We start from the raw sequence: 18835 nt of genomic DNA, 5'->3' as shown, positions 1-18835 counted from the left end.
CAATATTTACTTCCGAAAGTATACTTAAAGTGCCATGAAAAGACTTGGTACAAGTACCACAAATTTGAGAAAGTAGAGTCACCAGTGGATGAATGGATCCTCTGACGACTATGAATGTCTGCAGATTACAATTAAAACCAGAGGAAATGTTGTTGAGACTGACATCATCAACGAGGAGGAGGCGGCTCTAGATGTTAGATCTTCATTTAATGAAGTGGGACGATGATGATGATGTTGTTGCATCTCAACCTTCATCTCTGATAATAATTCCTTCACGTCACACCAGTATAACTGAAACCATCACCCTCAACTCCTAAGGGTCCTTAACCTCAGGACCACGATGTCAAACTGTCGTCTGAAGAGCGCTCGTCATCGTCGTCTTTATCATCTTCACACAGAAAGCAGCTGCACATTTCTAATGTTAAAGATGGAAATTTGTTTTGAACGTCATCATGTGACTCATGTGGCTTTCTTAAAGTACACCTTACAGTACATTGTGTACAATTTTGAGATACTTTACTTGAGTCGTTCCATTTTATGCTACTAACTTATACTTAATATTGTAATTTTTAATGCATTACATTCATTTGACACTCCTAGCTACTAACTTACTTTTTACATACAAAAACCTGATATACTTACATGATGCAGTACTCTACTACTAATCTACCCAGTACACAAATTATCTAAAATTGGCTCCACGTTGAGGAACATTAAAATGCTTATACGTGTATTTGTTATGATAAAAGCTGAATAATATAATATCTTCTATAATAATATCTTGTTGACTAATCGGTTGTTTTGGTCTTATTTGACTAAGATTTCTTTAGTTGTTGTTATGATTTTGTCATGCTGACTGATTTATTCCCTGAGAAACTTTAATATTTTGGTGTCAAGGACAGCCCTTTTAATATCATATAATAATATTACACTGTGAAAAGAACCTTTCTGTACACTCAAATACTAAGTAGAAATACAAGTACCCTCAAAACAGCACAGCACTAGTAAATGTCCATTACTGAACTACTAAATATAAAACACATGCACATTAGATGTTCTCTCATCAGGAATAAATTGGAGGTTGTGAAAAGCAAGAAACAATTGGAGGGAAAATGTTCACGAGATTTGACACCAGACACCCAAAATAGACGCTCTGCCTTTCTGCGAATCGCTACGGCAACAAAAATCCATCTCGTCTCGCATCCAAGGCCACAAATGGGGGACGACAAGGCTGCACGCTGTCTTCGTTCCACTTCACAGACGCGAGTGTCACCGCAGGAAGTGCTGCGCAGGGACGACTGGCTGCTGGATTATGTGTTCACTCTGCTTGTGCTCTACAAGGATTAGCAGCATGTCGTATGGATAGATCGGGCGTTACACCGGCTCTGAATATGTCTGGATAATGATGAGAGGTGACGGGGGTCAATAAATATCAATCAGCCTCAGTTTAAATTCTCTTTTTATGTGGCATGACTAAGAGTGTTTTATTAGGAAATCACAGCCAGCAGGATGCTGTTTGTTAAGATGAAACACCAGACAGCACATACAGGCTGGATAGATGGTGCACCTTTTTAATCAGGTACCTTAGCAGCGTGCTGTTACAACGGTAAGATGGTTCTGAACAGGAATCAATCTGGGCTGATATTTAACAGTCTTGACTTATTAAACTAATAATGTGAGTCATTTATCATAAAATGTTGACTTTGTACCTCAACGCAAACCGAGGACACGTTGAAATTCCTGTCAACATAAGGGTATATTCACGTTATAGTGTTTTAAACGGATGTGATGTGGGAAGACAACGACCTCTGTGACCTCATTACCTGGCGGTGTCACCAAGGAAACGCATAATGTTAGGTTGAGGCAACAAAACAAACACTGTGAAACGTTTCAGAGACGTTTGTGTGGCTGTTTCCTTCACACATTTTAGTTTCTTTTTCTTACACCTGAACCTTTTCAGTTTTGAAAAACCAAAGACGGATTTCACTACATTTGAATGTTTGTACTTTCTGTGCTACGGTGGAAACTTGTAGATGACCTGCTGTGAGATTATATTCCATTTCTGCTCATAAATCCCCTGAAAGGCGACACACACAGGAATAATGTGCATGGTGTAAAAAGTAGTACAAAATACACATTATTAAGTAGGAAGAGAAGATTAGAAAATGATAGCTGATGATAATGCTGCTGTGGAGTTTAACTCACCACTGAATTAGTATGAGAAAAACACTCTCCGCTGCCGAAAGAGAGAATATTCTCTGAGAAAACAATGCCTGTTCGGAAACTGAGACACATTAAAGCACCTCCAGACGGCAACGCTCCCAAGATGCTCGTCTGCAGCCTTGCCAAGTATTACACAGCAACATTCTCCATCTCTGAACCTCGCTGAGTCATTCAACCTTTTGAAATGCCTTCGCTATTTGCCACACCAGGTATCGAAAAATGTGAAATCACCTTCCAAATGCAAGAAGTAGAAATGGATCTTACCTCATACTTGCAGGCAACATCTGCCAGGCTGCTGGTTTCACCCAGTAGACTGAGATCCAGCTCGCTGGGACCTGAAGACAGGACGAAGAGAGCAGATGTCCTGAGTTTACTGTCGATTCACTTCAAATGACTCATAGAGATCCTCCTCCAAAAATATTTTTTTTAAATTCTCTTTACATTACGACAGCAATAGTTTAAATATAGTCATAAATCAAATATTTTGACAGACAAAAGAGGCATCTGGGGCTGTCGCAGGACTGTAATAAGCCCATCCAATCATTGCATCGGTTGGACGGCCTTATTACAGTCCTGCGACCGCCACAGGTGATTATTTCTGTTATTTCTGCCTGTCTGCGTGCAGTCGTTGCACGTCATTGGAGGGGCTCGTGCTGCTAATTACTTTCACTGGAAAAGAGATGGCGACACCGGTCTGGGTTGTTGGGTGGAATCTACTTTGTTCTGGCTAGTCTCTCTAGATGGCTGAAGCTAGCTGTAAAGAGTGTCAGTCATCTGAATTTAAACGGTGTCACTAAAGACGTTTAGACGCTGGCTTCAGTGGCCTGTTTTTAGAATGAATAAATGTGAATTTTATGTTTTAAAAGTCTCACTTGGGCAACATCAACCTTCATTTTAGCCACATGCCTTTTTATATTAAAACCATAAATATGCATTTATTCAGATTTACATTGATTTATTCATATTTATTTTACTAGACAGCAGAAAGATAGGAAGCGAGAAAGATATAGCATTCAAATATTCAGTACCTTTTACTTTTTTCAATGAATTGTATGTTTCTGGTAATTTAACAAATAAACACTCTATAAATAAATAAATAAATAACTGCATAGTAAAGCCAATTATTTTTTATCTCCGCATGTGAATTTAATATTTGACAAATGAAACAGACGGAGAGTGTTTTATGATTAAATTGAGAACTTTAGTGCAAAATGAACATAAGTGTTTCAAGTGAAATTATAAAGGGGAAAATTAAGTTGAGTTTGGATGGGCTTGTCAATATCAATGACATAATTGTGTATCTACATATGATTTCATCATGAAAGACGACAAATGATCATATTGAATCATTGCCTACTATCTGATTCTATATTAGTGCTCTCAAGGTCTTAGAGAACCTTTTTAATATATGCGCCGTCACAAGCAAATCTCATTACAATAGATATGCCTGTATGATCTCTTGACATTAGACGACAACACCCACATGTAGCTGCACATCTGCATGTTGAGGGGAAAAAATATCCACAAATCAAAGTCAATTTTGGCCCAATAAACACCTAAACCCTGAACTTGTGAGCAGCCGAGGTTGATGCTGCGATAAACTCTTCACACACAGCATCCTCATTCCCTTCCTCGGTGGAACTGGGTCGTGAATAACACTTCCCCTCGGCAGATTCATGCTTTTCCCCGTGTGTCATAGCGCCTCCTGGACGGAGAACTGGCTTAGATTCTACGACGATGCACGTATGCACGGGATTTACGGAGGAAATCAGCCCTGCGTCCTCTCTGCAGTTGCACAACTTAAGCGTCAGCAGCATGTCAGGCTGCTGAGGGGCGACGACAGTGAGGAGATCACCGTCGATGCTGTGCCGAGGCCAGTTCTGTCCGACGGCCGAGGCTGCAGTCGTCAGCAACACCTCGGGGTCCGTCCTAATTACAGGCTGGGGGATGGAGCAGAGTGGAAGCAGCTTCCTCTCCCCTGGGGAACAATGTGCCTCTAAAGCAACAGATGCATCAGCTAATCTATTGTTTAAATTTTACTTTTTCTCAACTTTAACTTCTCAATATCGGCAGATTAAAGCATTAATACCTCTGATCTCTGAGAGAAGGAAGCCTTTTTTTTGCGGTGCAAAAAAATAGACCTTTTTTTAAAATTGCGCCCCACTCTTCTCATTCCTGGCTGGAACACCTATTGTGAGGCTCCATTACAGGAAACATATGCTGCACAACATCTTTACGAATGTACGGATGTCACGCTGCTCTTAAATGCGTCTCAAAGTGCAGCCACCTAACTGCTTTATGTAAGTGGATTCGTGATGGGAAGCTCTCTCACTCAATCATGCCTTTAAATAAGGAAAAGAGCTGTCTCCTATAAGGTTTTTCCCTTCCTACTGGATATGTCATCCTGAGAACAACATAATGAGAATCGCCTGCATGATCATTCACTACACATCAGCCATCATTAAGAGGAAGCACCGGCTTCTCGCCGGCATTGAGTGACCAATGAGTCTCTCTATTTGAGCTTTTTCAGGCTTGGTGCAACTAGAATGGTCTAGTCCGCGTCTCTTTTTCAGTGTGTCCTGTGTCTATAAGAGGGACGGCTGTCAAGTGTGTCAGCGGGCTGTCAAGCAGCAAGGCAATTTTGATGTCAAAGATCACCCTGAATGTGAGCCTCATGTCCGGCCATCATCATGTCATAGACAGATTCTCATTCTGTCATAATGATGCCGCATCCAAACTGTCCCCGTTGACTAACAGCTCATTCCTCTGATCAGAAAAACACCGTCTATCTAAAACGTTTTTTTTCTCGAGGTGCTGTATTTCATCTCACGGCGATACCGCTCCTCCTCACCCGGACCTCAGTTTCCTCCCGAGTTAATCTGTCGCAGCAGATCTGCTCAAAACTGCTGTGCTGCAACTGTGTTCGGGGTTTGTGTGGCACAACACGAGCCCCAAAACAAGCCAGGTCAAGTTTATTTCTAAAGCACGGAAGCACAAGGGGTTCTTAGAGGGCACTGCAATCCACACAGTTTGCAACAACCTTTATCCTTTTAGACTCTCAACAGACTTGGAAGGATAAAGAAAAACCTCTCAACCGTGCAAAAAAAAACTAAACAAAGTGGAAGAATCTAAAGAAAAGCAACAGAGGGGTGATGTTTCTTCCGGGAGGATCGGATGTAAAAGCGTCTCTGTATTTAGAGCAGTGATATAATGGATGAATGTCTACCTGAGCAGACAATGAAAAAGTCGCTCTCCCTCTGTGTGTGTTGTAATCTGAGCTTCTCTATTGTTTGCCTACATGGCGCTAAGGAAACACTGCAAAGAGACGAAGTAAAAACATTAACCAGTCATATTCCACCTGAAGCCCTGAAAACAAAGAACAGTTCAGGCAGTGAGCAGCCTTTGCTAAAGTGTGGTATTTCTGTGCTGCGTCGGAACTGTTACACCTATTATGATGAACAATAATGACAGTCTGTGCCAATGTTGACATTTATCTACAAAGTAAAACCTTCATGATCTCTATAACTGTGAATCAGTGCAGAAAACGCCTGCAGAGCGACTGATCATATGTTTTAAAACCAACCTGAGGTAAATCATCAGCATTTACACAACAGGCATTATAGTCTCCATACGACTGATCAAAGACCGACTCTACCCTCGTTGATTCTGTCTTTCTCACAAAGCTTCTTCACCGTTGGTTGCTATGCCAACTCTTGTGGTAACCAGGGAGCTGGTGGGTGATGGTTTTCCTCTCGACTTGTGTGCGTGGATTATTTTGGAGCAGCTTTTCTACACTGAACACATGTAACTCTTAAAAAGCAATAAACCCCCCAGAGGATGATCTTTTCTTTGACTGGTGGTATTTTTGATGACTATCCATTGCATCACATTTCATCATTATTTAGCCTGAAGCTACTTTAGAAGCTACTGGATGACACACACACACACACACACACACACACACACACACACACACACACACACACACACACACACACACACACACACGTGTATTCTTGATTTGCTATGGCTTGGCCTTAACAAGTCCTCTGGGAGCCTTGAATGTTATCAAATGCTGGCTACCTCTCATAGCTGTGTGCTACCATTTACTTTAAGAAGTACTCAAAGTTGTACTCATAATATTAATATTGGCATCAAAATATAAAAAGCACTACAGGTAAGAGAGCTTTTTAAGGTGTCTGACCATAAAAAGTGTGGTTTTATGAATCGAGTCTCGTGTTCATCTCACCGGCTGCCGGCTCTTTGGAGGGAAACAGCTTGTTGTCCAAAGTCATGCTGATGTCACAAAAGACCTCCTCCTCATCTCGATCAGCATCCAACTGAAAGGAGGAAAAAAAGAAGAGTCACATTTGATTCTCTGTTCGTTCACAATATATTAGTTTGCTTTTTTAAAATTCTTTCTGCTTGACAGAAGCGATGGATACACGATGTTACAAAGAAGTCATGACCTCAGAGCTCCAAAATCACAAACGCACATGGACATGCTCGGTCCGTTAAGCCGCCGTGACATGAGACTCATTACGAGATCAAACATGAGGGACGAGCTCTGATGCCGGGAGCCACACACTTGGGGTCATTTTAGTATTCACCACCCGACCGGAAGCTTAATGACACTCGATTAATTAGCCTCCCTTCTGTGTCGATCAGTCCCTCTCAGATTATTCAGAGGCCGACTTCCCTTTGCACGTCCGATGCGCTGATTGACCCTAAAGAATCTGGTTGGTGAGCGAGCTGGAAACGAATGGAAGCTGCATTCTCCTCCTCCCTAATCTGCTTTGAGGCAATCCCTCATGCTCACATCAGGGGAGATGACAAGAAGCTGACAGGCGACCTTGTGCAGGAAAAAAAAAAAAGCCTAAAAACAAACCGACCGGACATAATTGCTTTTTGGTTGCTCCGCTTCCTTCTGCCTTCAGGTGTGTGATTCTCAGCAGGGTTATCATGTTAACTAAACAGAGAAATGAATGAATGTCTGCTGTGGGGGGGGGGGGGATTTCCCACAATCAACAACCAGCTTCCTCCTGGGGTCTCCGTGGTAACGACCTAAACAGGAAAAAAAGAAGACCCCTGCAAGTCCACCTGCAGGAGGAGCAGAGGGGGTCAAACTGTAACCTGACCTGCAGGATGGTTCGTTACACAGAGACGCTGCACATTTTATGGAAAAGGGCGGGCACTTTCAAAAAAAAATGTGGCAGCTGATTGGATGAACCATCTGTCAATCAAACTCAAGTCGGGAGAAGAGACTTTTCCACAGAGAAAAGCCTTCAGTGCTGCTCTTCTTTCAATGAGTGTATGCTATGAGTATTGCTAAAATAATACCAGCATGTTTGTTTTAACTGGCGTCTAATTTCTGTTCCTAATTTCTATTTATTAATTGTTTTAAGTACTGTGTATCCTTTTTTATAACGCATACTTTTAAATGAAGAACACATAATTGTATTGTATTTGATAAATGATTTGTGGAACGATTAGGATGATCAAACAAGCTATACAGCTGTACAGCAATCATCTTACATTTGACAGCAATCGTGTGACAGAAGCGCTTCTCCAACATCTCACAGAAGCAGAGCTAAAGGAAACGGATGAAGCTCCTTTTAAACTTTGCACCTGGAAACAGTTGCATTCTATGTTTTCTGTTTTCTCATCCAATTCATGCAAAGTTCTTCAAGAGGTTGAGCTCAAAGAAGCTTTTGAAGAAGAGTTTCCCTCGGCTAATCAGCTATACACGTCAGCTTGCTTTGATGTTACACAAAGCCCAATGTTGTCATTCTCTGAAGAGAACAGACAAGATGTACTAAGATAAAACAACCAACCAACAACAAATGGATGAAAAATAAACCCGTTCCAGGTTATTCAAAGTGAGACATACAGCATTTTGATCACAGTATATTTCTTTTAACAAGAGGATGGTTCATTCTGATTAGTTATACCAGTCTGATTCTTATTCTATTCCAGGAATAATGAACTAATCCCATGTGACCGTCTCCGGAGAGAGAGCGATGGAGCGAGGTGTTTAATATGTGTCGTGTCTGGCAGCATGTGGGAAGGAAGCTGGAGCTGAACTCACTCTGGGAGTTCTTCATTAGATCGGCCCGTTTTTTCCGAGAATGACAGGATGGCTCCAATTCAATCAACTGTTATCTCTCCTTCGCCACAATTACCGGTCAGTTGACTCATCCTACATGAAAAAAACAACATTCATCTGTACATAATTTTAATAAATATCTAATGGGAATAAATCTGAAAGTTTCACCACGGCTCCTGAGAGATTGTACCAAAAATAGCACCAATGAATTCAGTGAAATGTTGTGAATGAATAGACTCAGACATGCCTATCAACGATTCAGTCTTTCCAATTCAGCCTCGAGGATGTGAGGAACTGAGTCACTGCCACTGTTCTTTTATGGCTTATGCCTTCCTTTTATTGGGCCCGATATTAGAAAAATGAAGGTTTTCCTTTTTGCTGAGCAAAAGCAATTAAGCCTCAAAGGTCGGAGAATTCATTAGAAACAATGGAGTCCTAATGACTGAAGAGCAGGAGGAACTCATCCAGCCAGTATTCTTTCAAATCTGTTTGAAATAAACTAGAAACTCTTTCAACAGTTGTTTAATTTTAGTTTAAATGACACAATAGATCTGTAAATCGTGAGAGGAGCGAATTTGAGTGATGGACTCTCATGACCATTTCTCCATTTCCGCCTCATGTTGTCTTATCCAGAACAGATTAACCAAAGATATTGAAGAGACTTTTGATGAATCGCACCTTTTTGTTTGACATGTGGCATCTAAAATGTATAAATATGTTAAATATGGAAATACATTAAACAAGTAAGACAATTAGATGGAGTTAACAGGCTGGCTCATTCTTAGCATTTCCTCAAAGGTACTGTAAATATCAATGTCAATTAAAAGACCTGATCAAATGTGATGTGTCCCAACCCACTGACTGTTTAGACAATGGATCAATATGACTGAATGAAACTGGAAGCCGTTTATGTCTATAGTCGATTGAAACCACATTTCTCATGAATGTGCCGTATAAGAGGGTCGGCTATGTGTCCATGTGTCAGCATTAACAATGGTACGTTTAAGCTTGAAGGAAAAGTCCATTAACTGATTAATCAACTGATGAATCCGGTATGAACTATAAATGGACAGAAAACTGACCAAGAATTACTGCAGACATTAAGGACTTTAAGTGAGAAAAGCTGCAGGAAAGGGAAGGTTTATGACTAATAATCACAGCTGTGTGGTTTGATCCTTTAATGAAGCACACTGTTAATCTGTCCTCCCTTCAGGATTTACCAACTCTACCTTTGTTAGGAATCACACGGAGGAACTATTGAAACAAATCTGACCTCACCAGTTTCATGTGGATCAACTACTTTGTGGTCTGATGGGAAAGTTTTCTCTTCTGCCTTTCAGTCACACAACAATGAACGCTTCTAAAAGTCCTTAAATGTGCCACAAAACAATGTGTTGTTGTTGAGATGCTCAAGCGCTGAAGGACGAGACACACTTCTTCTAAGTGGTGGAAACGAACCCTCTCAACAGTCCAACCTCCACACATCTATTGCAATTATAAACATAGATGCTTTGTTCCTGCGAATCTTTTAAAAGCGCTTTAGATTGAGCCAACTTTTGTTTTCTGAATTGTCAGCTCTGCGTGCAAGGACAATTTGAAGTCAACAGACTTAAGGCTGAGTTATGCTTCCGCGTCGACACAACGCAAGGGGGCTTGCGGACCCCTTACGTCCTTGTGGACCCCCTTACGTCCAACGCAAGGGCCTGACGTGCACCTCCCAAAAATCCTAGACGCGTGTCGAGGCGACGCAACACCAACGCAACACCAACGCAGCGGCATTGGCTGTGATTGGTCCGCTAACTACATCCGCTGGAGACCGCTTTCCGGTTTCCACTCATAAACACCGCCATTTAAACTTTTAATAGGCTACTTTTATTGTTTTCACCTCGTTTTATTGTTTGCACCTTGTCGCTTTTGCACAAAGAAATAAAACACCAAGTTCTGGAAGATTGTGGATGTTTAAAGCCGGAAAGTAAACAAATACGCTATAACGAGGCTAACGACGATATACGTCAAGAGTCTCGGTCGGTCGGTCAGTCTTTACAAAAAACATAGCGCCCTTTACCGGTGTGGCATTGAATTGCATTTCGACACGTAAACCCAACGCAGAACCATCACGGTCTCCAAGCAACTGCGTGGCCGTTGCGTGGCCGTTGCGTGATCACTACGCGGAAGCATAATCAGGCCTTTACGATGCAATTTATGGCTCTGTGTTGATAATTTGTGATATGTGAATGTGTTGGTCTTACCAAACGACTAACTGCACATATATCACATTGAAATATGCAACACAATTACATCATAGTGTAGTTATGTTGTGTACAGAGGAGGTCAGGGTGGATGGATATAAATATACTGGAAAAGATATCACACATAAGGAAATAAAGTCCATGTTTCTGACGTCAAATTTTGAATTTGCGTCATTGAATATGGAGGCCGAGAGTCATTAAGTGCATTTTTACTTTTACTCTTAAAGCATCGACCACAGAAAGCTAAAGAGAGTGAGGGAGCCCTGTCTGATTATTACCATTCCTCCCATCGTTAATGTGAGATCCAGCGGCGAGTATCCTCTGCCTTTGATTTTAAGTTCCAATCCAACACCATGCAAACTGAATCTCTTTCTCACATTAGAGGAGTAAATCCTGTATTCCCTCCGAGACACCGAGACTCAGACGGATCAATAAAGAGTCGGCAGCTGCTTCCTGACGGCTGCAGGAGGCAGTCGTTCTATTACCAGCTGCCTTGCACATAGCGAATGGAACGCCATGCCCATCTGCAGAAAACCACACAATCGAATGAAGATCTTATTAACACTCGGCCCTCGATCCCGGCAGTGAGAGTGTGTTGGACTAAAAAAAAAGAACTCAGGAGCTGAACAGGAACAGTATGAGCACCTGCACCTCCTTCACTTTGTTTGCTGTCTTCTGGCTGTGTGTCAGGAATCCTGCTGAATATCTGTGGGTATGTCATTATTTAAACATGCCTCCTTTTGCACTTTTTAGCAATTATTTGATTTGATTTAAATCCCTTCTTGGAACTCTACACACATAGACTTTATAGCCTACAAGAAGTAGACTTAGTCGCTGTGACATCACCCATTGATTCGCCATCTCGGTTATTGGTTCTCGCCAGCTTGGCCGAAGCGCACAGACTTACCGTGACAATAAGGCCCCTCTCCTGGAAGTATTTGACCAGAGGAATGGTGTTTTGTTTGAAGTTGGTCAGGCGGCGGTCGATGGCCTTGGGGTTGTCGTCCGGTCGTCCCTGCTGCTCGGCTCGTTTCTGCAGACGCTCCTTCAAACGGTGGTTGGTGCAGGCCAGGAACACCACCAGGTCAGGAGTGCAGATCTACCGGGAGGGACAAAAAAAATCACAGTCGACCCTTGACCAATCACGATGGACCATCATTCACCACTCAGGTGAACCTTGATTCATATGCGATGCTCGCGATCTGACCCCGAGGAGCTTCTGTCTCGGAGATGCAGACTGGGGAACTCGGTCTCATTTCTAAATTCAATGCGCTCAGGTCAAAATGTCGAGAAATGCAATTCACACCAGAATGAAGACTTCATTCTCAGTAAGGTCTGAAGAGATTGGATATTTCTTTTTGGATTTTGAACTTGAATTTCACTGGATTGAAAGATTTAGGATTGCACTCTTAAAAATGGTCTGGAGCTGCTCCACTGTTGATGCCGTTTTAATACACCTGGGACTTTGAGGCAAACGGGACGATACCATCCTTCCAACATTATTACCTGCCACACACAGACAGATTTTCTCTTTGTCAACAAAGGAGAAATCGATTAAAATCTCTGGCGAATTTCTTCTTTTGTGACATAAGTAACAGCAAATGACATCCATTAGACGGCCACGCGTGCAGCCCCTTTTTTCCTGGTGGAACCGTGACGGTGGTTTTCTATTTAGAGGGATGACGTGAAGACGAGCCAGCTATGAAGTAAAATTCCACATCACAAGACGCAGCGCTGCCTGATACCATCTGCATTTGTGAATGGAGCCGCGGCCACTCGAGGGACACTCTTTGTTGCTATGGTTGCGAAAACCATAAGACATAGCTGGTGATTTCATATCATGTAAATTATTTTTTGTTTCAGGGTTTTACTACCTGCTTTGCCTTTTAATTTAATTTCTGTCACGTTTTGTCTCTGCTTGTTGCAACGGGTTGTTTTGTGATGAGAAAGCGTAGATTTATCATCATTAATGTCTCCAGAAACGTATAATCATCACATCACATTAGAGAAGCTCTTTTCACAAATGGTTTTGATTTCAAACTGCCAACAACTGAAATGTTTATATACAGTAACATATCTCATTCTGATAATATCATCATTGTTATTACACTATTATTAGGGACTGCATTGATAAACTAAAAGGAATTCTAACTGCTACGTGGCCATTCAACTATAAAGTTCAGCTCAAATTGCCGCAATCAGGGCAGGATGTGCGAGCGCCGACGGGCCTGTTGCCGAGATATGATGGCAGGCAAATACACACTAGCCGTTCCCATTTAAAAGGAAAAGGTCAGGCAACAGCTACTGCGCTGAGGAATAGAGATATAATTGGTGACATGACAATGAGCACGACCGCTTCTGATTCCACAAAGTCCAAGACACAAAAAACATTCCTTAGTAACCAACGAGGGCGTGGAGTCAGCAGGTTGACGTGTGCGTCGTCTATTTAAAGATCAGCCGAGGAAGACGTTATCTGTCTGATGCAAAGCAGAATCACAGGGAAATAACTTTGTTTCTATGGCTCTGACCTCTGTTGAGGCTAGTCGTTTTTATAAATAGGAGAGAGTGTTAAATGCTCTCCTCATCTTGAACCTGAGGTCACCGAGCTCGCCACCACTGGGAACTATAAAAAGCACCAAGAGTGCTTTGCTAGGATTCACACTCTGTTTGTTTTCCTGCTTTGTTTGATGAAATGATGGATACTCAGCGTTTCATCTGGCGCGCACCCAGAGCCAAAAATAGCTTTTGATAGTGTTGCTTATTGAGGCGCGCCCCGATCTGGCAACTGATTTTTTTTTTTTTTAGTCTTGCAAATTAAAGTTTCTATTTCTATTCTGTTCTATTTAAATGTATTCATCATTATAATGTCTCCAAAAAATGTATAATCATCGCATCATGTAAGGGCGTCTATTTTCAGAAACCCTTTTAATGCCGTGATGCTCTCTCTTGCTTAAAGGCCAGGAAGCACACACACACACACACACACACACACACTCTGACCTGATTGCCGCTTTTAAGGATGCTCTGCTGAAATAGATTCAAGCGCTGAAATGCTGAAACCTGACTTCCTGTTCTGCTGCAACATCTTCTTTGAAGTGAAATGTGAGCTCGATGATACGGTCACTTCCAAAAAATATTACATTCTTAGCATTTGAGGAATTAACACGTTTCCTCCTGTAGTTTATTTTGTTTGGTTGTTCATCATTATGTAGAGATGATAAGAGAACAAACAATCTTGTCTCAGCTGTTCAAACTGTCATCATCTTATTCTTTACCAGTTAAATCTGCTTTAATCAGCTCTTTAGCTTTCCACGTCTTCCACGTTTCCTCTCCTGCTGCCATCCAAGAGTTCTCGTGGAGAACAACAAGTCAAATCAGTTTTATTTCTGTAGTCCAATATGACAAACCACAGCCTCGCCTCAATGGGGGTTACAATCACAGCATTATGGCATATGACAGCCTCCTTAGGCTCTCTCATGGTGTAAATATCACCTGTCCAAACAAACAGAACGAAAGCACATAAACACATCATTTAATAAAGTACCTGGGCCCCATGGTCATGTTTTATTTTTGAGCAGTTTTTTTTTTCATTCTCTAATCATTAAATTAAATTGGGAAACTGAGCATTACAAGTTCCTGTAGCTCAAGGCGACATCATGAAATTGCTTCAATCATCGATCCGACAGAGCAAAAACACCAAAATGTTGAATAACACACAAACATTTTTAGAAAAGCAGCAACATTTTAATTGTATGAAGCTGGAACTTGGGTACGGTTTGGCATTTTTGCTTGAAAAGTGAGGGATTGAGGGATGCAAATTTGTTCTCTGTCAATCGACTTATTGATTAACTCCAGTTCTTCACCAGAACATCTTGACAACCTTCTAGACAGTAAGAGTGTCCTTTCTATTCAAATATTCTCCCTTCACCTCACACGTATCCTGAGGTTGTGATGCTACTAAAGGATGGACTACTTTACAGAAAATCAAAGTCCAAACTTCTTTTATTTATTTTACAAAGCACGAGAGCTTTGTAAGCTTGCAGCAGACAGACCATCATGATGGATGAGTAATTACAAGACAAGGCGACAGCTTTCTTTTTGTTTTTGATCGACCAGTTTTCAAATGTTACGTGAAAATTGCTTGTTCCGTCAAAGTCAAAAACCCATGTAACTTACAATGACATAGAACCAGAAAAAAGGAGCAAATCCTCACATTTGAGTGGCAGTAATAACACTGGACTATTCGTCTTCATAAGCAACTAAGTGTGTGATTGATCAGTTGCCAAAAATTGACAGATAGATGTTTGTGTTGTGGATTCAGACACACGGGTAGATTGACAGGGATGAATAGATAGAGTGACATCTCCATGGTGGATAGGAGTGGAGGTAAAGCGCATGGCGGGGAGGATGAAGGGATAGACGGTCTCGTGGACGGCTTTAAAGAGGCTGTGGTGTCCCACAGGAGCAGCTCATAAATGGCTGCTGTGATGTTGTAAAGGGCAAAGTAGCAGCATGGGATGAGGGGAGACTAATGAAAATGGATGCTGCAGGTCCCGGGAGGATCATTCAGAGCTCCCACTGTGCCGAACCTTCTAGAATATGAATTATGGGACAATTCAAGTAGCATCGGGTCTGTTTGAAAAATCATTTAGTACGTCAGTGAATCACTCAGATTTAACCCTTCGAAGGTCTCTGCAAATATCCTGGTGGACTGCAGCTCTGCAGAGGGCTGCTGCTTAAATGTGTATTCAAGCTTGACCACTTTCATGCAAAAATGTCTGTCAAGAATTCGCTCCATAATTGACGTGTTGAAACTCTCCTCTGAAATAGGTAATTATGGGTTGCAAAGCAGGTGCTTTTAAACAATAGTTATTATGAAGTAAATGAAAATCAAGCTAGAAGTGCTGCAGATTCACAAAAGCAAAGACTAAGCTGTGAGATAAGGTTACATTATCTCTGGCCAGTAAAAACAAATCACCAAAGATGCTCTATGATGAAAGATGTTACACTATATTAGATTTGGTCTAATATTTATATATATGTTATGATGTTAAGCATCGTGAAAATGAGCTACAGCGGACGTTAGATGACACTCGCTTAACATTTTGACACAGTTTGGCTTGTGTTGAGGCTAGACGAGTGCTAGATCTCCTCAGTGTGGGTGTTTCAGAGACATGGCTTCAACAAAGCTATTTTTCTTCTTAATTTGTCTCTTTGAAAAAAAAAATCATTTTAGTGTTTAGTGTTAATCCCCATAAGAAATTAAGGAATATCATAGAGTAGATTGTGAGTAAGAGTAAGAGTAAAACGCATAAACCTGACAGTAAATGTGATTTACATCATTCTAAGTAACTGTTCATTTAAATAGTAGCCGCACACACTAACATTGGTTTAACCTACAAACTTGGTGGTATTATTGACATGATAATAATACATAACAAAAAACCTTTTCATGATTGGAAATGGCTCAAAACGCCATTGACTGGTTAAAATCACCCCTAATCTCATAAAGCCACTTCTGAATTGGCGTGGACCGAACCCAAACCCCTTCTTATTAGACCCCACCCCCTTCCTCCAAAACGTTTCACTGGTTACAGAAAATGAGGGGAACAACGGGCTGTTGGGTCACTGCGCTGAGCAGATGGCGTCTCTACAGGGGCAACAGTTTCTCCAGAGCTGGCCCCCCTTTTCCTAGTAGTCTCCCACTGGCGAGGAGCGAGGCGGAGGGACAGCAGGGGGTCATTTGTGGTCTGATAAACAGTACATCCAATAAAGTCATACCACGCGGCAAATTGCTGTTTTCCAAGCTATGGTTTCATATTTTTCTACTCTGCATCATTCATTCGGGGGTGAAGTTTCATTTGAACGATATTTAATTTTTCCTTGATATGACAGGTGATTGCAGTTGGAGATTAACCTGAAAATGTTCCATTAAATGTCGTCAATAAGCCAGATTTAACTGTCTGGATGTTGGATGGACACATAAAAAATCTGGGGTCTAATTATTTCTCAGGAGAGGACTGAAACAAGTTTGTCAAAACAAACACAAAATCTTCTTTCTTTGTTTCTTTCAATGTAAAAAAGAAATAAAAAAAAAAATCTTCAAAACATCCTCAAGGCCTTGCTATAACCAAAGATAAAAGCAGCGCTGAGATCACTGAACAACAACTTTGACTTAAATAGGTTTATTCACTTTGAGAAATTAGAAAATCAGTACCAATCTTTGTTGTATGTAACTACACACCCGCAGCCAGGAGGCTATTAGCTCACTTTATCAACTCAGATCTCCTCTGATTTGGACTGTGGAGGCTGAACAGTACTTTAGTAAAACACTCTCATTCTCACTGACAGAAGTGCTTTCAAAATACACCGGCATACATCTGTTATTTTCCTCTCTTTGCTCCTTTTAATAACCAGCTGTCACTTAATTCTATGGTGAATCCACGGGCTCCGTGCATTATTGGCTGAGCGGTCATCAGGTCTCGTCCAATCGCATCAACCGCAAGAGCTGTTTTGAAGCGGTTGCCAGGACACGATTATAAACACAACTGTATACATGTTATCTACGTGATTATTATCTCCAGTGAACTTCCTCTGGTCCTTATCTAACCCCCGGGGCCCATTTGCAAACTGTCATCAACCCTTTTAGCGATCCTTTTTATGCAACGATTAAAATAACATTGTGACAATAAAAAAAAAAAAAAAAGTCAGCTGAATTGACTTTCCGTGGTTATCTGTAACAAAAATGTGAATCACCGAATTAGACGCTGAGAGATTTTAATGGCGTTTTAATGATGCGACTTTCAGGCTCCTTGAATGTTAGTGAGTTAGTCACTGTACGTTTATTGTCTATTTACAGCTTCAGCTGATGTGGAGACGTCAAAGGGAAGATAATCGCATCCGATCTGCTCCGTGTTTGAAACAGCTGGAATCGCTGATAATAACCATAGTAATCATAGTTCAGTTGTGAGCCATTGCTAACAATGAGGGATGGGGTGCGTGACTGTGTGGGTATTGCCTACATGAGCCAGCTACATATATATATATATATATATATATATACATACATCGCCTGGTTTCTTTGCTCGGCCTCGTCATGCTGCTTCCAGACGGGGGACGTATACTAAGTGGAATCTGCTGTGAGGCGAGGTGGACCTCGAGACCACATTACAAGGTCTCATTACGACGAGACTTGGCCTCCTCACAAAAAGAGGGAGAGAATTTTACAATTACCAGAGAGACGAGAGACTGTAACGAAGACATGGGAGGGTCAGCCGTCCACAGCGGTTAGTGTGACGGGTCACAGACGCAGTGCACCAGTTATTTGCTGTGCAATAGATGAGGTATGCCAGGAGACTTCAGAGCAGACTATTTCATATACAAAAGTATTTGGAGAAAATAAATCCTTATTTGTAATCTAAATTACAGGAAAGGAAAAGAAGAATTGGCTAAATAGATTACAGGTTAATAACTTATAAATTAGTTTTGAATCTGATACTGAGGCTGCAAAAAGCTTTTTATGGTTACAGTTTTAAACCCAAATAATCAGTCCCGTTCTGAGTTTCCTTGAATTTAGGCTGGAAATTCCTCTTTCACAGCATTTTGGTCATCATGGGACACTGAGGAAGCTCTCAGTTCTGACCCACACTGGTGCACTTTTAGCAGCTTCTTAAGAAACATGCACAGAACACCCGATTTAATTGAAGCAAACAAAGAAATAAGCATAAATGACTCAGACTAAACTGTTTAAACAGTCACACTCATCCGGATTCATTTGCAGCATTACGTATGAAATGGTTTTTTGTTTGTTTGTTAACATACCTGACTGGGATGGACGGAATCCGTGCAATTTATCACAAACACAAGACACATTTTAGTAAAAACCTGTGAGAAAAAGCAGTACTAATTCAGTACTGGTTTTGAAGCAGCGATCATTTCACATAAATCAGTGATTACGATATTTAAGCAAACTAAACAGTTACTTGTTTTTCCTGCAAAACATTCTCGTGGATTACAGACCACTCCCTGGAATTTTAACAAAGTTTTGACTTTATATTCACCGAATATGAATCCTGTCCAAATGGGATTTGAGACTCTGACGTCCTCTGTCGTTGCCTGTGCTGCAGCTAAAAGCATGACGGATGTAAAGTCATGCTTTACTTGTGCTGACCCAGATAGACCCCGACCCATTCCCCGACCACTCCAAGAGTCATTTAGTGCTCATTTAGAAGTTGATGAATGTTAAGTGAGTTTAAAC

The 18835-nt window shown here is 41.3% G+C and overlaps 1 protein-coding gene across 1 annotated transcript in view; it reads right to left on the bottom strand.

Moving 5' to 3' along the window:
• The window catches only part of ak5 (adenylate kinase 5), a 45667-nt gene that overhangs the window by 15128 nt on the left and 11704 nt on the right, over nt 1–18835 (bottom strand). The window contains exons 6-8 of the mRNA XM_084007184.1: nt 11486–11677; nt 6473–6563; nt 2488–2558 (exon numbers count right to left, since the gene is read on the bottom strand). Of these exons, the coding sequence (XP_083863310.1) occupies nt 2488–2558; nt 6473–6563; nt 11486–11677 (354 nt within the window). The remainder of the gene's footprint in view (nt 1–2487; nt 2559–6472; nt 6564–11485; nt 11678–18835) is intronic.

Source organism: Eutrigla gurnardus (genome assembly GCF_963514095.1).
Source record: "Eutrigla gurnardus genome assembly, chromosome: 4".
Taxonomy (NCBI): domain Eukaryota; kingdom Metazoa; phylum Chordata; class Actinopteri; order Perciformes; family Triglidae; genus Eutrigla; species Eutrigla gurnardus.
The sequence above is the reverse complement of the archived record's forward strand: the minus strand, read 5'-3'. Positions and strand labels throughout refer to the sequence as shown.